General features: G+C 48.0%; 3 protein-coding genes across 6 annotated transcripts in view; all 3 read left to right on the top strand.

The window, feature by feature from the left end:
• The first annotated feature begins 1,983 nt into the window (after window positions 1-1,983).
• On the top strand, window positions 1,984-4,430 carry LOC139634583 (proline-rich protein HaeIII subfamily 1-like). 2 transcript variants are annotated; one of them, XM_071501135.1, is made up of 6 exons: window positions 1,984-2,141; window positions 2,228-2,271; window positions 2,357-2,807; window positions 3,204-3,752; window positions 4,188-4,242; window positions 4,362-4,430. In XM_071501135.1, the coding sequence occupies exons 1-5, from the start codon at window positions 2,119-2,121 to the stop codon at window positions 4,207-4,209; spliced, it is 1,089 nt and encodes a 362-aa protein (XP_071357236.1). In that variant the 5' UTR covers window positions 1,984-2,118; the 3' UTR covers window positions 4,210-4,242; window positions 4,362-4,430. The 2 variants fall into 2 exon arrangements, with proteins under 2 accessions (XP_071357236.1, XP_071357235.1); XM_071501134.1 differs by having other exon boundaries at window positions 3,147-3,752.
• Window positions 4,431-7,940: 3,510 nt separating this feature from the next.
• Window positions 7,941-17,216, top strand: LOC139634581 (adhesive plaque matrix protein-like). 2 transcript variants are annotated; one of them, XM_071501131.1, is made up of 6 exons: window positions 7,941-8,056; window positions 8,143-8,186; window positions 8,272-8,722; window positions 9,083-9,754; window positions 15,233-17,033; window positions 17,148-17,216. In XM_071501131.1, the coding sequence occupies exons 1-5, from the start codon at window positions 8,034-8,036 to the stop codon at window positions 17,001-17,003; spliced, it is 2,961 nt and encodes a 986-aa protein (XP_071357232.1). In that variant the 5' UTR covers window positions 7,941-8,033; the 3' UTR covers window positions 17,004-17,033; window positions 17,148-17,216. The 2 variants fall into 2 exon arrangements, with proteins under 2 accessions (XP_071357232.1, XP_071357231.1); XM_071501130.1 differs by having other exon boundaries at window positions 9,032-9,754.
• A 3,148-nt stretch (window positions 17,217-20,364) lies between these two features.
• The window catches only part of LOC139634582 (protein MTSS 1-like), a 49,188-nt gene continuing 45,462 nt past the window's right edge, over window positions 20,365-24,090 (top strand). The window contains exon 1 of one of the 2 annotated variants that reach the window (XM_071501133.1): window positions 20,365-20,866. In XM_071501133.1, coding sequence (XP_071357234.1) covers window positions 20,795-20,866 — 72 coding nt within the window. In that variant the 5' untranslated portion in view covers window positions 20,365-20,794. The remainder of the gene's footprint in view (window positions 20,867-24,090) is intronic. The other variant, XM_071501132.1, reaches the window with a different exon arrangement.

The following is a 24,090-nucleotide window of genomic DNA, read 5'->3' as shown; positions in this document are numbered from 1 at the left end:
GAGAAAATGCTTTCCCACAATTCTTTGCGGCAGCAATATTTAAAACGGCAGACAATTGTAGTTTAACCATGGCATTTGTTGGGGGATGGGGATTGGGGAAGCCAGGTGGTTGTATGGCCCATACGTCTGTCATTTAAATGTTAAAGATCATTGATGTAATAAAGCACCAATTTTCTGGATCCAGGCTAAACACACAAAATACAATGATACTGCTGATACCAAAAATCAACTATGAGAGGGCAACAAAACACCACTCTATAGGCCATTCCAATAAAAAATGTAGACCTATTTGAAGAGATATGACAATGGTGAGCTGCCATTGTATCTTTCTCTAATAATTTCTAACCATTTTCCCTTTGTCTTTTCTTCCTTCTGTTTGACAGTTCAAACGAAAATATATTTTATGAATATTTAGGCTATTTATGTTCATCCTCCTGTGTATTTCAGCTGTTTTGTGGCCACATCATTTAAAACAATTTTATGTCCAGGTGAAATACAAGATGTCCTCTTAACTATTTTAGATCACATTCCTGGTTGTACTGTGCAACCACTAAACAAAATTACAAGCTGCAGCTGGATAATGTTCTATGTACAGCCTACTGCTTTTCCATGTGACAATTTCCCCTGAAAGCACTGAGACAACTTGCCCCATAGTGATGTTTGTGCTATTGTTAGCTATACCGCAAGCTAGCTTTAGTGCAGGACTTTGGTTTGGATATCAAAACACACCTTTTCTCTCCTCTATTGTGTGCAATAGTAATATCATTGAACATGGTCACTTATCAAAGTTTTATTACATGCGGTGTGTGCAGTTTAGATTTTTTTATCTTATGATTGAAAAATATGAAAATTGTTCTCACCTGAGATGATAGAGACTTATGTCCCATTTCAACAGCAAAAGTCATTTTGGAACAGTGTGTGACACATGCAACTGATTTTTTACATAGCGACTTCTGGTGTTGGAGATATGATCAGAGTGACAACTTACCCGTGTGACAAGAAGTCTCCCCTACTCTGTGTGAAGACTACTCAACTGAGTTTCTTCTGCAGTAAACCTGTCCTGTTTGACCATTGTCTCTTGTGTGTGTGTGTGTGTGTGTGTGTGTGGAAATCGCAGTGGATTGGCATTAAGACTGTGAGTCAGCTGAATCTTTGCCATGGGCTGAAATTCACAGGCAAGAGCTGCTCATAGTTCAACAAGCAGCTACTTTTTATCATAGGCTTTATCATGTTTTGAGAGCTTTCCACACTGCTGCTACTATGATTAGTGTAAGACTGAGAGGTGGTTGCGCTGAGCCTTGTTTGATTTCCTTGGTTCATGGAATAAAGTACAGCATGGCAAAAAGGGAAAAGGACCCCAAACATCTTGCAAATAGAAGCTTATTAGAGTATAACACTAGGGCAGTACGACGCTGAGAAAGAAGATAAAAATGTGCTTGTTTTTTACACATTTATGGAAGACCATTAAATACTCTCATCCCACACCCCATGGCCTTGGTGGGGGTATGTGCCCAATTGCATGCCATTGTAGTTATTACTATTACTGCACATCTCCATGTGGAACCTGCGCTGTGCTATGTTCTCTTTACTCCTCAGAGGTGAATATCTCAGACCTCAACAAATAAAACCAAAATTATCCACACGACTAGAGAGCAGTGACAAAGTCAGTTCGTTGTAATGTAGGTGAAGAGACCACTGAAACAGGCCAACATACTGCAATGACAAACTGAAAGGTTGTTCTTCTTCTCTGTGTTTTACAGCAGTTGGCATCCATTGTGTTGCATTACTGCCTCCTTCTGATTTTAGGCATCCATCGAAATGTTGTGAGTCGTCCAGTTGCTACTGACATTAGCTGACTTAGCTGACTGAAGTGAAGCACAGCCACTTAGCTAAAGTTCAGACACCTGCCCAGGTCGTCAGAGAGGTCTCTGCTGATGCTTCAAACCTGATTCCAATTAATTCATCAGTGTGCCATGTGACTGCTGGGCTCAGGTACCATCACATAAAGAGGACTGCTGTGGTTGTAGTGGTCAGGAAGCTGAAACTGCAGCTTCTGAGTTTGTTTGGTGCTTCCTAGCAGCACAGGTTGTGCATGTTGTTTGGCTTCAGCTTTGAACAATGGTGTCTGGATTTTGTGTGAGGTAGGTCTTTCTTTATTTATTTTTAATTGCATTTTTGTCCTTGCCTGGTTTTCTTTTGTTCATATGTCCCCTTCTCTACCTTGTAGGGTGCTCTTGCTCTCACTATTAGCCTTTGGACCACATGCAAAGGGTAAGTATTCATTCTACATAAACTACATTTCCAGTTTGATAAATGTTGTTACAAGACTCACTGTTAAAATATTTTGTGTCATTAGCACTGAGCTACAGAGGTGGAGGCTCCAGTGGTATTAAACCTTACTTTGACCTGGCTGAAGACTCAACAAGCAGCCACAAACCTGGTTTAGCCTCCCCTGGTTATGAGAGCTCTGCACAGCCTGGAGGTTTTCTGGGTGGTTCTGGACCCAGTTACCCTGATAGTGGTTCATTTGAGAACCAGAAGCCTGCTGTTGCTGGAGGTCATAGTGGTTCTTATGATAGGCAAGTAGATGGTTACAGTCAAGAGGGAAGTGTTTCTAGTTACAGGCCTTCAAAACCCAGAGCAAACCCACAGCAGCCACATGACCAAACCGACCTTAATCCAAATGTTCCCCAGACCAAAGCAGGCATGTGGGATTTTGCTTTACCAGAGAATGGAAACAGATTTGAGTCAAGCATTGCTTCAAATTATGGAATTAAGATGGATTCTGCTCGCCAATCTGAGACGAGGCCCCAGCAGCCCAGCCACCCAGGCAGGCCCCAGCCGAGGCCCCAGCAGCCCAGCTACCCGGGCAAGCCCCAGCAGCCCAGCTACCCGGGCAAGCCCCAGCAGCCCAGCTACCCGGGCAAGCCCCAGCAGCCCAGCTACCCGGGCAAGCCCCAGCAGCCCAGCTACCCGGGCAAGCCCCAGCAGCCCAGCTACCCGGGCAAGCCCCAGCAGCCCAGCTACCCGGGCAAGCCCCAGCAGCCCAGCTACCCGGGCAAGCCCCAGCAGCCCAGCTACCCGGGCAAGCCCCAGCAGCCCAGCTACCCGGGCAAGCCCCAGCCCCAGCCCCAGCCCCAGCCGAGGCCCCAGCAGCCCAGCTACCCGGGCAAGCCCCAGCCCCAGCCCCAGCCCCAGCCGAGGCCCCAGCAGCCCAGCTACCCGGGCAAGCCCCAGCCCCAGCCCCAGCCGAGGCCCCAGCAGCCCAGCTACCCGGGCAAGCCCCAGCCCCAGCCCCAGCCGAGGCCCCAGCAGCCCAGCTACCCGGGCAAGCCCCAGCCCCAGCCCCAGCCGAGGCCCCAGCAGCCCAGCTACAACATGGTCCAGAGCAAAGTTGGTATGTGGGACTTGGCTCAGGAACATGATGCTTCTTACTCTGAGGAGCCTACTGATGCTCAAATTAAGCCAAGAGCTTATCCATATACATGGCTGACACAGCCCAGCAAGCCCCAGCCGAGGCCCCAGCAGCCCAGCTACCCGGGCAAGCCCCAGCCGAGGCCCCAGCAGCCCAGCTACCCGGGCAAGCCCCAGCCGAGGCCCCAGCAGCCCAGCTACCCGGGCAAGCCCCAGCCGAGGCCCCAGCAGCCCAGCTACCCGGGCAAGCCCCAGCCGAGGCCCCAGCAGCCCAGCTACCCGGGCAAGCCCCAGCCGAGGCCCCAGCAGCCCAGCTACCCGGGCAAGCCCCAGCCGAGGCCCCAGCAGCCCAGCTACCCGGGCAGGCCCCAGCAGCCCAGCTACCCGGGCAGGCCCCAGCAGCCCAGCTACCCGGGCAGGCCCCAGCAGCCCAGCTACCCGGGCAGGCCCCAGCCGAGGCCCCAGCAGCCCAGCTACCCGGGCAGGCCCCAGCCGAGGCCCCAGCAGCCCAGCTACCCGGGCAGGCCCCAGCAGCCCAGCTACCCGGGCAGGCCCCGGCCCCAGCAGCCCAGCTACCCGGGCAAGCCCCGGCCCCAGCAGCCCAGCTACCCGGGCAAGCCCCGGCCCCAGCAGCCCAGCTACCCGGGCAAGCCCCGGCCCCAGCAGCCCAGCTACCCGGGCAAGCCCCGGCCCCAGCAGCCCAGCTACCCGGGCAAGCCCCGGCCCCAGCAGCCCAGCTACCCGGGCAAGCCCCGGCCCCAGCCCCAGCCGAGGCCCCAGCAGCCCAGCTACTGATAGTGATGGCTTCTGGTTGTGCATATGCTTCAAGTAAGTAGCTTTGAGTCCATTTAAGATGTGCCAGTTCCCCTCTGCCAAGATTTCTGTTTCCAAAAATTCTTGTCAGTGTAAATGAGTTGCACACTTGCTAACGATGTTTCTGTTCTCAGGTTCCTGACGTTGTCTTGGAAGCTGTCCTGGCATTAACTTTGAATTCAATAAAACACTTGGAACTGCCATCCCTGCCTCTGGGTGTCATTTGAAATTAAGTTCAGTATGTTTATTGCATTGTATTTGAATATGCTCTACGCTTTATCTCAGATGTCATCTTGAATGCTTAGGTTCTTGGTTTTATTCTTGATACACTGACATGAAATCTACTTATGTGAAGACTAGTGTACATTAATACTTCAACGGCGATTCCTTCCTGACCTTTTGTCCAGTAGAAACATGGATTTTAACTGAGCTGTCATTGACTTCTGTTTGTGTTCACTAACATTTGTTGAACTTGTCTCTTTGTAACAAGTTGTTCAGTACCACACTATCACCAAAAACAAACATTGCAGTTCCATGCGTTCTACCCAGCTGCAGAAATGAGGTTCAAATTTGGGACTAACGTCAACCGGATGCCCAACTGAAGACAGACACTTTGCCAAGTGTGATGTCACTCAGGCAAATTGCAGAGGATGGGCATCATGAGTCTGCTGAATCTCTGCCATGGGTTGAAATTAACAGCTGAGGGCAGCTCATAGTTCAGCATGCAGCTTGTCAGTGAGGATGTTTTGTTTACACATGATGTTGCTGTTGTACAGGTTAATAAAAGACTGAGGTGGTGGATCCTATACCAACTGAAGATTAAAAATCTACATGAGCAACATGGGTGCTGAACTCGGTTTCAAAACCAACTTTTCCAAAACTCAGACGTACCAACAGGACAAAAAGATCAGACCACCACTTTTCCTACTGATTTCAGTCTGTCTCCAACACTGCATTCTTTTAAATCTGAACTAAAGACTCCTTTTCAACACTTGAAACACTGATCATTGTGTGTGTGTGTGTGTGTGCATGTGTTTCTATGTTGCTGGTTTTATGCTTGGTGTATATTTGAGCTTGGGACATCATTGGGGCAGAATGTTAGAGAAAACTCTGAATATGCTCTAAAGCAGTAGTTTCCAACCTTTTCCGACTTGTGGCCCTCTTGAAAATCTCAAATGTTGGTGGCAAATGTGGACTCCATAACACCATCCAACCACTGAAGACTGAACTCACAGCAGGGCAAGCTCAATTTCTTGTTTAATGGGGAGATGACTTGATTCACCACCTGTCTCTTGATTCTGTCCTTAATTTTTCCTATTGCTATCTTTCCATTTTGAGATTTTATTTTTTTTAAAACCTGTAATCTGTAGTGATAGGCCTTAATGAGTGAAAACCAATTAAATGAGTTTTAAACATATTTTAAAGAATTTTCTTTAAAAAAAATGTCTTCTCACTATAATTGTACTGTCTTGCAAATGATTTGTTGGCCCACTTGCAATACCTTTGCTGCCCACAGGTTAGGAACTACTGCTCTATGCTCTGTCTGCATCAGTTTTTGCTCAGGAAGTTTCTTCATTGAGTGAAATGAGTAAGTAAGTGACAGCCAAGGAAAGGAGCTTCATTGCTTCCTATATTGTCTCCTTTAGAATAGAAAACACTGGATCTTCTTTACAAAAGGAAAGGAGAAAATGCTTTCCCACAATTCTTTGCGGCAGCAATATTTAAAACGGCAGACAATTGTAGTTTAACCATGGCATTTGTTGGGGGATGGGGATTGGGGAAGCCAGGTGGTTGTATGGCCCATACGTCTGTCATTTAAATGTTAAAGATCATTGATGTAATAAAGCACCAATTTTCTGGATCCAGGCTAAACACACAAAATACAATGATACTGCTGATACCAAAAATCAACTATGAGAGGGCAACAAAACACCACTCTATAGGCCATTCCAATAAAAAATGTAGACCTATTTGAAGAGATATGACAATGGTGAGCTGCCATTGTATCTTTCTCTAATAATTTCTAACCATTTTCCCTTTGTCTTTTCTTCCTTCTGTTTGACAGTTCAAACGAAAATATATTTTATGAATATTTAGGCTATTTATGTTCATCCTCCTGTGTATTTCAGCTGTTTTGTGGTCACATCATTTAAAACAATTTTATGTCCAGGTGAAATACAAGATGTCCTCTTAACTATTTTAGATCACATTCCTGGTTGTACTGTGCAACCACTAAACAAAATTACAAGCTGCAGCTGGATAATGTTCTATGTACAGCCTACTGCTTTTCCATGTGACAATTTCCCCTGAAAGCACTGAGACAACTTGCCCCATAGTGATGTTTGTGCTATTGTTAGCTATACCGCAAGCTAGCTTTAGTGCAGGACTTTGGTTTGGATATCAAAACACACCTTTTCTCTCCTCTATTGTGTGCAATAGTAATATCATTGAACATGGTCACTTATCAAAGTTTTATTACATGCGGTGTGTGCAGTTTAGATTTTTTTATCTTATGATTGAAAAATATGAAAATTGTTCTCACCTGAGATGATAGAGACTTATGTCCCATTTCAACAGCAAAAGTCATTTTGGAACAGTGTGTGACACATGCAACTGATTTTTTACATAGCGACTTCTGGTGTTGGAGATATGATCAGAGTGACAACTTACCCGTGTGACAAGAAGTCTCCCCTACTCTGTGTGAAGACTACTCAACTGAGTTTCTTCTGCAGTAAACCTGTCCTGTTTGACCATTGTCTCTTGTGTGTGTGTGTGTGTGTGTGTGTGTGTGTGTGGAAATCGCAGTGGATTGGCATTAAGACTGTGAGTCAGCTGAATCTTTGCCATGGGCTGAAATTCACAGGCAAGAGCTGCTCATAGTTCAACAAGCAGCTACTTTTTATCATAGGCTTTATCATGTTTTGAGAGCTTTCCACACTGCTGCTACTATGATTAGTGTAAGACTGAGAGGTGGTTGCGCTGAGCCTTGTTTGATTTCCTTGGTTCATGGAATAAAGTACAGCATGGCAAAAAGGGAAAAGGACCCCAAACATCTTGCAAATAGAAGCTTATTAGAGTATAACACTAGGGCAGTACGACGCTGAGAAAGAAGATAAAAATGTGCTTGTTTTTTACACATTTATGGAAGACCATTAAATACTCTCATCCCACACCCCATGGCCTTGGTGGGGGTATGTGCCCAATTGCATGCCATTGTAGTTATTACTATTACTGCACATCTCCATGTGGAACCTGCGCTGTGCTATGTTCTCTTTACTCCTCAGAGGTGAATATCTCAGACCTCAACAAATAAAACCAAAATTATCCACACGACTAGAGAGCAGTGACAAAGTCAGTTCGTTGTAATGTAGGTGAAGAGACCACTGAAACAGGCCAACATACTGCAATGACAAACTGAAAGGTTGTTCTTCTTCTCTGTGTTTTACAGCAGTTGGCATCCATTGTGTTGCATTACTGCCTCCTTCTGATTTTAGGCATCCATCGAAATGTTGTGAGTCGTCCAGTTGCTACTGACATTAGCTGACTTAGCTGACTGAAGTGAAGCACAGCCACTTAGCTAAAGTTCAGACACCTGCCCAGGTCGTCAGAGAGGTCTCTGCTGATGCTTCAAACCTGATTCCAATTAATTCATCAGTGTGCCATGTGACTGCTGGGCTCAGGTACCATCACATAAAGAGGACTGCTGTGGTTGTAGTGGTCAGGAAGCTGAAACTGCAGCTTCTGAGTTTGTTTGGTGCTTCCTAGCAGCACAGGTTGTGCATGTTGTTTGGTTTCAGCTTTGAACAATGGTGTCTGGATTTTGTGTGAGGTAGGTCTTTCTTTATTTATTTTTAATTGCATTTTTGTCCTTGCCTGGTTTTCTTTTGTTCATATGTCCCCTTCTCTACCTTGTAGGGTGCTCTTGCTCTCACTATTAGCCTTTGGACCACATGCAAAGGGTAAGTATTCATTCTACATAAACTACATTTCCAGTTTGATAAATGTTGTTACAAGACTCACTGTTAAAATATTTTGTGTCATTAGCACTGAGCTACAGAGGTGGAGGCTCCAGTGGTATTAAACCTTACTTTGACCTGGCTGAAGACTCAACAAGCAGCCACAAACCTGGTTTAGCCTCCCCTGGTTATGAGAGCTCTGCACAGCCTGGAGGTTTTCTGGGTGGTTCTGGACCCAGTTACCCTGATAGTGGTTCATTTGAGAACCAGAAGCCTGCTGTTGCTGGAGGTCATAGTGGTTCTTATGATAGGCAAGTAGATGGTTACAGTCAAGAGGGAAGTGTTTCTAGTTACAGGCCTTCAAAACCCAGAGCAAACCCACAGCAGCCACATGACCAAACCGACCTTAATCCAAATGTTCCCCAGACCAAAGCAGGCATGTGGGATTTTGCTTTACCAGAGAATGGAAACAGATTTGAGTCAAGCATTGCTTCAAATTATGGAATTAAGATGGATTCTGCTCGCCAATCTGAGACGAGGCCCCAGCAGCCCAGCCACCCAGGCAGGCCCCAGCCGAGGCCCCAGCAGCCCAGCTACCCGGGCAAGCCCCAGCAGCCCAGCTACCCGGGCAAGCCCCAGCAGCCCAGCTACCCGGGCAAGCCCCAGCAGCCCAGCTACCCGGGCAAGCCCCAGCAGCCCAGCTACCCGGGCAAGCCCCAGCAGCCCAGCTACCCGGGCAAGCCCCAGCAGCCCAGCTACCCGGGCAAGCCCCAGCAGCCCAGCTACCCGGGCAAGCCCCAGCAGCCCAGCTACCCGGGCAAGCCCCAGCAGCCCAGCTACCCGGGCAGGCCCCAGCAGCCCAGCTACCCGGGCAGGCCCCAGCCCCAGCCCCAGCCGAGGCCCCAGCAGCCCAGCTACCCGGGCAAGCCCCAGCCCCAGCCCCAGCCCCAGCCGAGGCCCCAGCAGCCCAGCTACCCGGGCAAGCCCCAGCCCCAGCCCCAGCCCCAGCCGAGGCCCCAGCAGCCCAGCTACCCGGGCAAGCCCCAGCCCCAGCCCCAGCCCCAGCCGAGGCCCCAGCAGCCCAGCTACCCGGGCAAGCCCCAGCCCCAGCCCCAGCCCCAGCCGAGGCCCCAGCCCCAGCCCCAGCCGAGGCCCCAGCAGCCCAGCTACCCGGGCAAGCCCCAGCCCCAGCCCCAGCCCCAGCCGAGGCCCCAGCAGCCCAGCTACCCGGGCAAGCCCCAGCCCCAGCCCCAGCCGAGGCCCCAGCAGCCCAGCTACAACATGGTCCAGAGCAAAGTTGGTATGTGGGACTTGGCTCAGGAACATGATGCTTCTTACTCTGAGGAGCCTACTGATGCTCAAATTAAGCCAAGAGCTTATCCATATACATGGCTGACACAGCCCAGCAAGCCCCAGCCGAGGCCGCAGCAGCCCAGCTACCCGGGCAAGCCCCAGCCGAGGCCGCAGCAGCCCAGCTACCCGGGCAAGCCCCAGCCGAGGCCCCAGCAGCCCAGCTACCCGGGCAAGCCCCAGCCGAGGCCCCAGCAGCCCAGCTACCCGGGCAAGCCCCAGCCGAGGCCCCAGCAGCCCAGCTACCCGGGCAGGCCCCAGCAGCCCAGCTACCCGGGCAGGCCCCAGCAGCCCAGCTACCCGGGCAGGCCCCAGCAGCCCAGCTACCCGGGCAGGCCCCGGCCCCAGCAGCCCAGCTACCCGGGCAAGCCCCGGCCCCAGCAGCCCAGCTACCCGGGCAAGCCCCGGCCCCAGCAGCCCAGCTACCCGGGCAAGCCCCGGCCCCAGCAGCCCAGCTACCCGGGCAAGCCCCGGCCCCAGCAGCCCAGCTACCCGGGCAAGCCCCGGCCCCAGCAGCCCAGCTACCCGGGCAAGCCCCGGCCCCAGCCCCAGCCGAGGCCCCAGCAGCCCAGCTACTGATAGTGATGGCTTCTGGTTGTGCATATGCTTCAAGTAAGTAGCTTTGAGTCCATTTAAGATGTGCCAGTTCCCCTCTGCCAAGATTTCTGTTTCCAAAAATTCTTGTCAGTGTAAATGAGTTGCACACTTGCTAACGATGTTTCTGTTCTCAGGTTCCTGACGTTGTCTTGGAAGCTGTCCTGGCATTAACTTTGAATTCAATAAAACACTTGGAACTGCCATCCCTGCCTCTGGGTGTCATTTGAAATTAAGTTCAGTATGTTTATTGCATTGTATTTGAATATGCTCTACGCTTTATCTCAGATGTCATCTTGAATGCTTAGGTTCTTGGTTTTATTCTTGATACACTGACATGAAATCTACTTATGTGAAGACTAGTGTACATTAATACTTCAACGGCGATTCCTTCCTGACCTTTTGTCCAGTAGAAACATGGATTTTAACTGAGCTGTCATTGACTTCTGTTTGTGTTCACTAACATTTGTTGAACTTGTCTCTTTGTAACAAGTTGTTCAGTACCACACTATCACCAAAAACAAACATTGCAGTTCCATGCGTTCTACCCAGCTGCAGAAATGAGGTTCAAATTTGGGACTAACGTCAACCGGATGCCCAACTGAAGACAGACACTTTGCCAAGTGTGATGTCACTCAGGCAAATTGCAGAGGATGGGCATCATGAGTCTGCTGAATCTCTGCCATGGGTTGAAATTAACAGCTGAGGGCAGCTCATAGTTCAGCATGCAGCTTGTCAGTGAGGATGTTTTGTTTACACATGATGTTGCTGTTGTACAGGTTAATAAAAGACTGAGGTGGTGGATCCTATACCAACTGAAGATTAAAAATCTACATGAGCAACATGGGTGCTGAACTCGGTTTCAAAACCAACTTTTCCAAAACTCAGACGTACCAACAGGACAAAAAGATCAGACCACCACTTTTCCTACTGATTTCAGTCTGTCTCCAACACTGCATTCTTTTAAATCTGAACTAAAGACTCCTTTTCAACACTTGAAACACTGATCATTGTGTGTGTGTGCATGTGTTTCTATGTTGCTGGTTTTATGCTTGGTGTATATTTGAGCTTGGGACATCATTGGGGCAGAATGTTAGAGAAAACTCTGAATATGCTCTAAAGCAGTAGTTTCCAACCTTTTCCGACTTGTGGCCCTCTTGAAAATCTCAAATGTTGGTGGCAAATGTGGACTCCATAACACCATCCAACCACTGAAGACTGAACTCACAGCAGGGCAAGCTCAATTTCTTGTTTAATGGGGAGATGACTTGATTCACCACCTGTCTCTTGATTCTGTCCTTAATTTTTCCTATTGCTATCTTTCCATTTTGAGATTTTATTTTTTTTAAAACCTGTAATCTGTAGTGATAGGCCTTAATGAGTGAAAACCAATTAAATGAGTTTTAAACATATTTTAAAGAATTTTCTTTAAAAAAAATGTCTTCTCACTATAATTGTACTGTCTTGCAAATGATTTGTTGGCCCACTTGCAATACCTTTGCTGCCCACAGGTTAGGAACTACTGCTCTATGCTCTGTCTGCATCAGTTTTTGCTCAGGAAGTTTCTTCATTGAGTGAAATGAGTAAGTAAGTGACAGCCAAGGAAAGGAGCTTCATTGCTTCCTATATTGTCTCCTTTAGAATAGAAAACACTGGATCTTCTTTACAAAAGGAAAGGAGAAAATGCTTTCCCACAATTCTTTGCGGCAGCAATATTTAAAACGGCAGACAATTGTAGTTTAACCATGGCATTTGTTGGGGGATGGGGATTGGGGAAGCCAGGTGGTTGTATGGCCCATACGTCTGTCATTTAAATGTTAAAGATCATTGATGTAATAAAGCACCAATTTTCTGGATCCAGGCTAAACACACAAAATACAATGATACTGCTGATACCAAAAATCAACTATGAGAGGGCAACAAAACACCACTCTATAGGCCATTCCAATAAAAAATGTAGACCTATTTGAAGAGATATGACAATGGTGAGCTGCCATTGTATCTTTCTCTAATAATTTCTAACCATTTTCCCTTTGTCTTTTCTTCCTTCTGTTTGACAGTTCAAACGAAAATATATTTTATGAATATTTAGGCTATTTATGTTCATCCTCCTGTGTATTTCAGCTGTTTTGTGGTCACATCATTTAAAACAATTTTATGTCCAGGTGAAATACAAGATGTCCTCTTAACTATTTTAGATCACATTCCTGGTTGTACTGTGCAACCACTAAACAAAATTACAAGCTGCAGCTGGATAATGTTCTATGTACAGCCTACTGCTTTTCCATGTGACAATTTCCCCTGAAAGCACTGAGACAACTTGCCCCATAGTGATGTTTGTGCTATTGTTAGCTATACCGCAAGCTAGCTTTAGTGCAGGACTTTGGTTTGGATATCAAAACACACCTTTTCTCTCCTCTATTGTGTGCAATAGTAATATCATTGAACATGGTCACTTATCAAAGTTTTATTACATGCGGTGTGTGCAGTTTAGATTTTTTTATCTTATGATTGAAAAATATGAAAATTGTTCTCACCTGAGATGATAGAGACTTATGTCCCATTTCAACAGCAAAAGTCATTTTGGAACAGTGTGTGACACATGCAACTGATTTTTTACATAGCGACTTCTGGTGTTGGAGATATGATCAGAGTGACAACTTACCCGTGTGACAAGAAGTCTCCCCTACTCTGTGTGAAGACTACTCAACTGAGTTTCTTCTGCAGTAAACCTGTCCTGTTTGACCATTGTCTCTTGTGTGTGTGTGTGTGTGTGTGTGTGTGTGTGTGTGTGTGGAAATCGCAGTGGATTGGCATTAAGACTGTGAGTCAGCTGAATCTTTGCCATGGGCTGAAATTCACAGGCAAGAGCTGCTCATAGTTCAACAAGCAGCTACTTTTTATCATAGGCTTTATCATGTTTTGAGAGCTTTCCACACTGCTGCTACTATGATTAGTGTAAGACTGAGAGGTGGTTGCGCTGAGCCTTGTTTGATTTCCTTGGTTCATGGAATAAAGTACAGCATGGCAAAAAGGGAAAAGGACCCCAAACATCTTGCAAATAGAAGCTTATTAGAGTATAACACTAGGGCAGTACGACGCTGAGAAAGAAGATAAAAATGTGCTTGTTTTTTACACATTTATGGAAGACCATTAAATACTCTCATCCCACACCCCATGGCCTTGGTGGGGGTATGTGCCCAATTGCATGCCATTGTAGTTATTACTATTACTGCACATCTCCATGTGGAACCTGCGCTGTGCTATGTTCTCTTTACTCCTCAGAGGTGAATATCTCAGACCTCAACAAATAAAACCAAAATTATCCACACGACTAGAGAGCAGTGACAAAGTCAGTTCGTTGTAATGTAGGTGAAGAGACCACTGAAACAGGCCAACATACTGCAATGACAAACTGAAAGGTTGTTCTTCTTCTCTGTGTTTTACAGCAGTTGGCATCCATTGTGTTGCATTACTGCCTCCTTCTGATTTTAGGCATCCATCGAAATGTTGTGAGTCGTCCAGTTGCTACTGACATTAGCTGACTTAGCTGACTGAAGTGAAGCACAGCCACTTAGCTAAAGTTCAGACACCTGCCCAGGTCGTCAGAGAGGTCTCTGCTGATGCTTCAAACCTGATTCCAATTAATTCATCAGTGTGCCATGTGACTGCTGGGCTCAGGTACCATCACATAAAGAGGACTGCTGTGGTTGTAGTGGTCAGGAAGCTGAAACTGCAGCTTCTGAGTTTGTTTGGTGCTTCCTAGCAGCACAGGTTGTGCATGTTGTTTGGTTTCAGCTTTGAACAATGGTGTCTGGATTTTGTGTGAGGTAGGTCTTTCTTTATTTATTTTTAATTGCATTTTTGTCCTTGCCTGGTTTTCTTTTGTTCATATGTCCCCTTCTCTACCTTGTAGGGTGCTCTTGCTCTCACTATTAGCCTTTGGACCACATGCAAAGGGTAAGTATTCATTCTACATAAACTACATTTCCAGTTTGATAAATGTTGTTACAAGACTCACTGTTAAAATATTTTGTGTCATTAGCACTGAGCTACAGAGGTGGAGGCTCCAGTGGTATTAAACCTTACTTTGACCTGGCTGAAGACTCAACAAGCAGCCACAAACCTGGTTTAGCCTCCCCTGGTTATGAGAGCTCTGCACAGCCTGGAGGTTTTCTGGGTGGTTCTGGACCCAGTTACCCTGATAGTGGTTCATTTGAGAACCAGAAGCCTGCTGTTGCTGGAGGTCATAGTGGTTCTTATGATAGGCAAGTAGATGGTTACAGTCAAGAGGGAAGTGTTTCTAGTTACAGGCCTTCAAAACCCAGAGCAAACCCACAGCAGCCACATGACCAAACCGACCTTAATCCAAATGTTCCCCAGACCAAAGCAGGCATGTGGGATTTTGCTTTACCAGAGAATGGAAACAGATTTGAGTCAAGCATTGCTTCAAATTATGGAATTAAGATGGATTCTGCTCGCCAATCTGAGACGAGGCCCCAGCAGCCCAGCCACCCAGGCAGGCCCCAGCCGAGGCCCCAGCAGCCCAGCTACCCGGGCAAGTCCCAGCCCCAGCCGAGGCCCCAGCAGCCCAGCTACCCGGGCAGGCCCCAGCCCCAGCCCCAGCCGAGGCCCCAGCAGCCCAGCTACCCGGGCAGGCCCCAGCCCCAGCCGAGGCCCCAGCAGCCCAGCTACCCGGGCAGGCCCCAGCCCCAGCCCCAGCCGAGGCCCCAGCAGCCCAGCTACCCGGGCAGGCCCCAGCCCCAGCCCCAGCCGAGGCCCCAGCAGCCCAGCTACCCGGGCAGGCCCCAGCCCCAGCCGAGGCCCCAGCAGCCCAGCTACCCGGGCAGGCCCCAGCCCCAGCCCCAGCCGAGGCCCCAGCAGCCCAGCTACCCGGGCAGGCCCCAGCCCCAGCCCCAGCCGAGGCCCCAGCAGCCCAGCTACCCGGGCAGGCCCCAGCCCCAGCCCCAGCCGAGGCCCCAGCAGCCCAGCTACCCGGGCAGGCCCCAGCCCCAGCCCCAGCCGAGGCCCCAGCAGCCCAGCTACCCGGGCAGGCCCCAGCCCCAGCCCCAGCCGAGGCCCCAGCAGCCCAGCTACCCGGGCAGGCCCCAGCCCCAGCCCCAGCCGAGGCCCCAGCAGCCCAGCTACAACATGGTCCAGAGCAAAGTTGGTATGTGGGACTTGGCTCAGGAACATGATGCTTCTTACTCTGAGGAGCCTACTGATGCTCAAATTAAGCCAAGAGCTTATCCATATACATGGCTGACACAGCCCAGCAAGCCCCAGCCGAGGCCGCAGCAGCCCACGTACCCAGGCAAGCCCCAGCCGAGGCCGCAGCAGCCCACGTACCCAGGCAAGCCCCAGCCGAGGCCGCAGCAGCCCACGTACCCAGGCAAGCCCCAGCCGAGGCCGCAGCAGCCCACGTACCCAGGCAAGCCCCAGCCGAGGCCGCAGCAGCCCACGTACCCAGGCAAGCCCCAGCCGAGGCCGCAGCAGCCCACGTACCCAGGCAAGCCCCAGCCGAGGCCGCAGCAGCCCACGTACCCAGGCAAGCCCCAGCCGAGGCCGCAGCAGCCCACGTACCCAGGCAAGCCCCAGCCGAGGCCGCAGCAGCCCACGTACCCAGGCAAGCCCCAGCCGAGGCCGCAGCAGCCCACGTACCCAGGCAAGCCCCAGCCGAGGCCGCAGCAGCCCACGTACCCAGGCAAGCCCCAGCCGAGGCCGCAGCAGCCCACGTACCCAGGCAAGCCCCAGCCGAGGCCGCAGCAGCCCACGTACCCAGGCAAGCCCCAGCCGAGGCCGCAGCAGCCCACGTACCCAGGCAAGCCCCAGCCGAGGCCGCAGCAGCCCACGTACCCAGGCAAGCCCCAGCCGAGGCCGCAGCAGCCCACGTACCCAGGCAAGCCCCAGCCGAGGCCGCAGCAGCCCACGTACCCAGGCAAGCCCCAGCCGAGGCCGCAGCAGCCCACGTACCCAGGCAAGCCCCAGCCGAGGCCGCAGCAGCCCACGTACCCAGGCAAGCCCCAGCCGAGGCCGCAGCAGCCCACGTACCCAGGCAAGCCCCAGCCGAGGCCGCAGCAGCCCACGTACCCAGGCAAGCCCCAGCCGAGGCCGCAGCAGCCCACGTACCCAGGCAAGCCCCAGCCGAGGCCGCAGCAGCCCACGTACCCAGGCAAGCCCCAGCCGAGGCCGCAGCAGCCCACGTACCCAGGCAAGCCCCAGCCGAGGCCGCAGCAGCCCACGTACCCAGGCAAGCCCCAGCCGAGGCCGCAGCAGCCCACGTACCCAGGCAAGCCCCAGCCGAGGCCGCAGCAGCCCACGTACCCAGGCAAGCCCCAGCCGAGGCCGCAGCAGCCCACGTACCCAGGCAAGCCCCAGCCGAGGCCGCAGCAGCCCACGTACCCAGGCAAGCCCCAGCCGAGGCCGCAGCAGCCCACGTACCCAGGCAAGCCCCAGCCGAGGCCGCAGCAGCCCACGTACCCAGGCAAGCCCCAGCCGAGGCCGCAGCAGCCCACGTACCCAGGCAAGCCCCAGCCGAGGCCGCAGCAGCCCACGTACCCAGGCAAGCCCCAGCCGAGGCCGCAGCAGCCCACGTACCCAGGCAAGCCCCAGCCGAGGCCGCAGCAGCCCACGTACCCAGGCAAGCCCCAGCCGAGGCCGCAGCAGCCCACGTACCCAGGCAAGCCCCAGCCGAGGCCGCAGCAGCCCACGTACCCAGGCAAGCCCCAGCCGAGGCCGCAGCAGCCCACGTACCCAGGCAAGCCCCAGCCGAGGCCGCAGCAGCCCACGTACCCAGGCAAGCCCCAGCCGAGGCCGCAGCAGCCCACGTACCCAGGCAAGCCCCAGCCGAGGCCGCAGCAGCCCAGCTTCTGGTAGTGATGGCTTCTGGTTGTGCATATGCTTCAAGTAAGTAGCTTTGAGTCCATTTAAGATGTGCCAGTTCCTCTCAGCCAAGATTTGTTTCCAAAAATTGTCAGTGTAAATGAGTCGCACACTTGCTAACGATGTTTCTGTTATCAGGTTCCTGATGTCGTCTTGGAAGCTGTCCTGGCATTAACTTTGAATTCAATAAAACACTTGGAACTGCCATCCCTGCCTGTGGGTGTCATTTGAAATTAAGTTCAGTATGTTTATTGCATTGTATTTGAATATGCTCTACGCTTTATCTCAGATGTTGTCTTGAATGCTTGATGCACTGACATGAAATCTACTTATGTGAAGACTAGTGTACATTAATACTTCAATGACTTAAACTGAGATTCCTTCCTGACCTGTTGTCCAGTAGAAACATGGATCTTTAACTTTGCGCTGTCATTGACTTCAGTTCACTAAAACAACCTTTTGTTCAACTTTTCTCTTTGGCAATAGTGGTACTAAACAACTTTTTACAAACACTGCAGTTTCACATTTTTCTACCCAGCTGCAGAAATTGTTTAAATTGGGACTAAAATCAGATACCCAACTGAAGCCAGAGGTACTCTGCCAAGTTTACAAAGAACTTCATGGTCAGTCTCCTGCACATATCAGACATGCTATCAGTAAACCATCCCAGCAGATCTCTCTGCTGGGATGGTTTACTCCATGTGTCTTGAGCACTTTCAGTGTCTGGTAATGTGTCTTCGTTTATGCACCTAAAGACTGGACCAATTTTCTTTCTGATTTTAGACTGGCTCCAATGTGTGTTCTTTAAAATCGAAAGTAACGGCTTTTGACACTGCTGAAACACTGAACACTGCCTTATGTACACATGTTTATGCATTTTGAAATGTGTATTATGATGCTGCTGGTCATAAAACACCTCAACTTCAGATGCTGTGAATCAAGAGTCTTCTTCTTGCTTTCCTCCCACTTCTCTTTTCATTCTCCCCCCCCCCCCCTTTTCCCCCTCTGATTGCTGTTATTAGTTTGGTCCTCTCCTGTTTTTGGGGGTTGCTGGATAATAACAGAGTGCTGCCTTTTGTGCACTGTGTGTGTGGTGTTGCTCCCTGTCATTAAGCAGTGATTCTCTGTGGTTAAAATGACACAGCTTTGACTGTTTGAAGCTCTGCCAGCTTCACCATCTGATTCCAGATCTTCCTCCATGAAAACAGTTGGCCCCGCTGGCCTCAGTGCAACACCTGAATGCATCACTTCAGGGCCAAAGTCTGCAGGTTTTCCCTCAGGTGGTGGAAACTTGTTTCCCTTTAGATACTCACCACAATGAAACAGGATTTAGGGGCATCTTTTTTTATTTTTATTTTTTTTAATTTTTTTTTATGTGATGTTTCCTGTAGAAACTAACTGCACCGAGGCTGAACAATCCACTAGATTTGTTTATAGGTTTTTAATTTACACCAGGATCCAAATTGGCAACAAAACACATGGGAGAAGGAGTAATGGAGAAATGTTTTATAAAATTTCATTTTCACCATAGTGGTAGAAGACCCCTTGTTTGGTTTTTCTATTCAAATTTTCCAGCAGTGCCACTAAAATCCTTTAACAAATATTTGGGGTGTTTCACTAACAAAAAAAAAGACAAAAAAGAAAAGGAAAAAAACAAACATAATCTTGGCTGAGAAAATAATGCATTTTATTTTCTTTAGTTTCATGGAATCGAAACCTCCAGGACAGATAATTCAGACTCAACTAAAGCATGAACAGAAGTAACTGTAAAATGGAAGGACACTCAGTCACTGGATTAGTCAGATATCTTTTAGCCTGGCATTAGAAAAACTGAACTGATCTACATAGTAAGAGGCAAAGATTTTTAGGATGTGGGCACTTTTTCTTACATTTTGAATGACCTGTCTGTGCAGACGCCTGTGATGGGACGAGGACTGGTGCTACCGCAGTCATCCCATGATAAGAGGAAAGGATGATAAATGGATTATATACTTAAGGTTTTTTATTAATTTGAATGTTTCTATGATTTCTGATGTATCTATACATGTATATACTGCATGTGCATGTATGCATGTGTGTATATATGGGTATATTACCCTATATGTAATTTCTTTCCCATTGTTTACATTTTTTTTTACTTGTGCATATTACTCAACTTGTTTTGATTCTTGCCTATAATCACTGTAATTTAAAGGTATGACTCAATATTTAAAGTTAGGTTCATTAAGTTTTATCTTTTGATTTTACAGAGACTGTTGTGTTATTTGGGCTGTTTAAGTGTAGAGTTTAGGGGATTTTTTAAAACTGGACATTTACTGACTACATTTCACCACTAGGTGTCCTCCAACTCACAGAGCGGTGGGCATCAAAGATTTCTGCTGAGGCTCTGATGATTTAGAAACTGACAAATGATCTGAGTGACGCAGACGAAGAAAAAAAACGCACACATTGTTTATTAACTCACATTCTCTCCTGAGGTTGTTTAACTGTATTTTTTATTTCTGTTCAAGAGAACTGACTTCACTGTCTACCTACATCTTAAAATGGAAAAAGGCCCAAAGCTCTGACCAACAAAGCTACAACTATAATCACCTATTTATCTAGTTTTACAGCTTTCACACATCTTAAAAAGGAAAAGAAACAGGTTGTCATTTACTGTCTTTTTTTTCTTGTACTGCAGACAACATGATGGAGTTCATCACACGTCCTCTGATCACTGATTCCACCTCAAACATCTTTGTTGTTTATCTGTTCACCTTCTATCTTTCTTCTCTGCAAGTTGACCTTCCTGTCTTTCTTCTCCTTGTGCCTCATCCTCCACATTTTCTCCAAACAGTGAAATAGTCACTAGGTGGCGATGTTGTCTTAAATATCTGAGTGAAGCTCACTGATATCATCAAACTACATCTAATTACATCTGCAGATGTATTTTACTATATTATTCTTTAATTTCATTTTTCATTATAATTTGACAAATTATTTTATGACGTTATCATTTTTTAATTTATTTCTAGCCATAAGTGGTCTTCTTAATGAGACTGGGGAGTTTTTTTGTATTATTCTATATTTAAATTACATTATTTAATGAAATTTTATCAACTTTAAGACCTTTGTGGTCGTAATTGGTCTTCTTAATTAGTATAAATGACTTCCTTTTTTATGACTGACATTTGACTATTTTTTTTTTATTACTATGAATGAATTTTTCTTTCACTTATACTATATTACAGTTTTTCAGGGGAAATAATTTTATTTTGTTTTATTTAATTTCAGTTTAATTTAATTTAATTTTCATCTAAAATTACCCCGCGTCACCTCGACTACACCCTTCCCTCTCCATGAACAAAAAAGTGCCCCCTCAGCTGAAGGCGGGGCCAGGCAGCCGCGCTCACGTCCCTGCAGGCGCGCTCCCGGGCCGTGCCTGGCGCAGTCGCGGGGCAGCAGCGCTCTGTGCGGGCAGTGCGGGGCTGTGCGGGCTGTGCGTGTGTGGCGCTGCGCTGCGGTTCTCTGCTGTCACTCTGCTCCGACATGCGTCCCCTCCTGCAGACATGGGGTTTACCCGCTCTGAGTGGACAGTGACCGCCGCCTCTGCTGCTGCTTGTGTCCGTGTTCTGGTCTCCATCGGCCGGGGAAACCCTGCAGCGGGAGTCTGAGCGCTTTCACCAACACCGAGCTGCCTTTTTTTTTTTTTTTTTTTTACCTCTTCAATTCATTTTCCTGTCGCTTCATTTATGGACAACAGAAGCTCCGAGTGAGCCTGCTGATATTTCCCTTCACGGCTGAAGATGGAGACAGTGATGGAGAGAGAGTGCAGCGCGCTGGGGGGGCTTTTCCAGACCGTCATAGGAGACATGAAGGTAACATGAAGGAACACGATCATTCCATCTGATCTGTGATTAAAGTCAGTGTCACACACACTGAAACATTCAGGGCAGCACGCCTCGTGGCGCTGACCCTGTCCATTTATTGGAGATTTCCAGACATAATCATTAATTTGCTAATTATTCAGGAGGTGGGGGAGGAAGAGGGTGTGTTCAGAGAATGAGCCCAGATTCATCCCGTTAACCAAACACAGCTACAGGCTCCTGACACACATGAGTGGCAGTGAAGTGCAGCCTGAGCAGAGCTGCCCCCCCCAGCTCCTCAGGAAACCAGGAGAGCAGTCACTGATGTGGGCTGTGTGACACAGATGCACCTGTAACCAGCAGGAACCTGCTCTGTAGGATTCTCTAAAGCAGAACCAGGAACTGGTATCTGCATGAATCATCTCTCAGTCAAACACAATAGAACATTTTTGCACTTTCCATTGCAGATTAATTGATTGGTTGATCTGCAGATAATGAACCGGAAATGAGTTTGATAGTCGATGAGTCATTTGTCATTTTACAAGAAAAAAATGACCTAAATGTTCTGCTTTTCTCTGTCAGAAATGATCCTGAATGAATATTTTGTACGATGTCACTCTGTGAAATTTAATGTAGTTAACATCTTCCACCATCCTCTGACCTTTCACAGGCCAGAGGTCGAAACAACAGGATGGTTGACGGATTCATTGATCATAAAATCATTAATAGTTTCAGCCCCAAATGACATGAACTTCAACACCAGCAGTGACCCCCAGTGTTAGTTTTGTTGTGTCAGAGACTGGTTGGTTGTGGTTTTGTGTGTGTGTGTGTGTGTGTGTGTGTGTGTGTGTGAGAGGGCAGACGGGCACACAGTTAAGTTTTGGTTTCAGTTTGAGGTCTGAACTAAAATGAATGTGGAGGTTATGGTTAATGGTGACGTGTGTGTGTGTGTGTGTGTGTTGGGGGAGGGTCACCATATAGTCACACAGGCACACCTGTTTCTACGGTGACATAATAACAGACAGGTGGTTTCTAACAGGTTGCTCCACACCCCTCCTCCTCATCCTCTTCCTCCCTTTCTCCATTTCTTCTTCTTGTCTTCCTCCTGTTTTGTCTCTTCATCCTCTCCCTCCCTCTACTCTTCCTCCTCCTCTCTATCTCTGCTCTTCCTCCTGCCACCTTCCTGTTTTCTCCTTCTCTGCCACCATTTCCTTCTCATTTCCCTTCCCCTCTCCTTGTTTTCCCTCTTATCCTCCCCTCCTTTACATTTTCCTCCTCTCATTCCTTCTTTTTCGTTTCTGACCCCCCTTTTTTGTCATTGTCCTCTTTTTCCTCTTCCTCCCTCTATCCCTCTACCCCTCCTGTTTCCCTTGCCTTCCTACAATCCCTTCCCCTCTTCCTCTCCTCTTCCTTTCATCTTCCTTTGTCTTTTTCTCCTCCATTTCCTATTCTTCCTCTTCCACTTCTCCTCCTTTTCCCCTTCTCTTCCTCTTTTTCTTCCTCATCCTCTCGTGCAGCTGTAGCTGAATAACAATAAACCGAGTACGGCTGTTGTGCTCTGACTGAATCCCTGTTGTTGACCTGTTGTGTTGGAGCTGTGAGTGATTGTGTGTCAGTGTAGCCTCCTGTTTAGCGTTTTATTCATCTGTTTTTCTTGTCGTCCAAGTTGAGAGCGCACATTTCCAACACTGTGCTGTTTGTGCTGTCAGTCAAACGTTGCAGGTGGGACTGGGAAGTCGTCTTCTTTTGATTCAGTCGGTGCAGTTTGAGGACCGTCTCTGTAGGTGGAGCTCTTTTCTCTGTCTGTCCAGACATGTTGGCTATCAGTGCTAATGCTAACTGCTGCTAAAAATGCTAATGACTGTACTCAAAGATGGCGGATGTGTGTCAACTCCTTCCCACTGCACAAAAATGAAGCCAAATTAACCTGGATATGAACGCTGCCACCTTTGCTCTGGTGACATCATTTAGAGTCATCATTTGATTAGGGGGTGGAGCCACAGTATCGAGGTCTCGCCCATACACCTGCTCAACCCTCTAAATAGAATTTTCAATGCAGGAGTTTGTATTTTTTTTTCTTACTGGTACATTTACCAATGGCGGTCTTCTTCTGTCACCTCTGCCATAGTCTTTATCTTTAGTTGCCGACTGGATAATGTTGATAAAATAACAGCTGATTCACACATGTGACTCGCAGACAGTCAGACAGGTTCTCCTCCGTTGGCGCAGACGTGTGGGTGGAGAGAGATTTCACTGTGTCACTGTGGAGCAGACTCCAGTCTGCTGCCTCTAATTGTCTGTTACATGCACAGGTTTTTGTCTGTGTTTGCACATTCAGCCTTTATTCACCCTCCAGTCCTCATGTTTCATTAAATCAGCACAGTGAGAAACGTTACAGCCACTGGATCAACGAATGAAGGTTCAAATGTCAGACAGTAATTACTGTCTTGATTTTTGTTGTTGCTGTTCTCAGGAAGTTTGATGCTGGAGATGAGGCGTGAAACTGAAGAACCAAAACATTTGGTTTCTCAGAACATGTGAGAACCTGTAAGACTTTGGTTCTCAGTCCTTCCCTTGTTCCCACTTTATTTGCAGACGGGAACATTATGGATGATTCCATTAAAAAGGCAAAGACGAGACTGACTGTGGCTTTTTTATCTGCTGTTTGGTGGATGAGTGGAGGGAGTGATTGAGGGATAGATGACAAATGAACTGGTACCGATACAGATATTGATGTTCTAGTTTGTACAAAAAGTAAGATCCATGTTTATTTGGTCCATGGCCCCAAACCATTAGTTTTCTAGTTTGCTCAACTGCATTCAAAATGATCATTTTTTCTGCAGTAGATACAGATGTAATAAAACTGCTGTTCTGTTCTGTTGTAGTTGTTGTTGTTAAGACTCATCTGCTCGACCAAAAAAATTCACAGATTTTCTCAGAATGATCTAATTTACTTTATTCATTAAGAGCAAGTTTGTCTTAATGTGTTTTGCGTGTGAATTAGATAATTAATCATTTGATAATTAGACAGGAAACTATGGCAACGTGCTGCTGGGTGTTTGTACAGGCTGTTTAATCATTTTGTGTATCACTTAAAAAGTCAAAGTTTTTTAAATTTAAACATTCAGAACTAACTTTTTTTTAAGATAACCTCTTTATTTGCTTATTATACTACAACTGAAATGATTGGTCAGATAATCACTTAGCAGAATGACAGCATATATTTGTATTATTGA

The sequence above is a fragment of the Trachinotus anak genome, unplaced genomic scaffold, assembly GCF_046630095.1.
Source record: "Trachinotus anak isolate AG129_WGS33_773 ecotype Australia unplaced genomic scaffold, CSIRO_AGI_Tana_v1 ptg000016l, whole genome shotgun sequence".
Classification (NCBI taxonomy): Eukaryota; Metazoa; Chordata; class Actinopteri; order Carangiformes; family Carangidae; genus Trachinotus; species Trachinotus anak.
This window is presented reverse-complemented; position numbering and strand designations above follow the sequence as displayed.

Excerpts from the sequence above, each read along its gene's own strand:
- LOC139634583 (XM_071501134.1), top strand. The coding sequence starts at position 2,119 with ATGGTGTCTGGATTTTGTGTGAG. Across the intron at positions 2,272-2,356 it reads CTTTGGACCACATGCAAAGG|CACTGAGCTACAGAGGTGGA; the intron begins GTAAGTATTCAT and ends TTGTGTCATTAG. Across the intron at positions 2,808-3,146 it reads GCTCGCCAATCTGAGACGAG|GCCCCAGCAGCCCAGCTACC; the intron begins GCCCCAGCAGCC and ends GCCCCAGCCGAG.
- LOC139634581 (XM_071501130.1), top strand. The coding sequence starts at position 8,034 with ATGGTGTCTGGATTTTGTGTGAG. Across the intron at positions 8,057-8,142 it reads GTGTCTGGATTTTGTGTGAG|GGTGCTCTTGCTCTCACTAT; the intron begins GTAGGTCTTTCT and ends TCTACCTTGTAG. Across the intron at positions 9,755-15,232 it reads AGCTACCCGGGCAAGCCCCA|GCCCCAGCCCCAGCCCCAGC; the intron begins GCCGAGGCCCCA and ends CTACCCGGGCAG.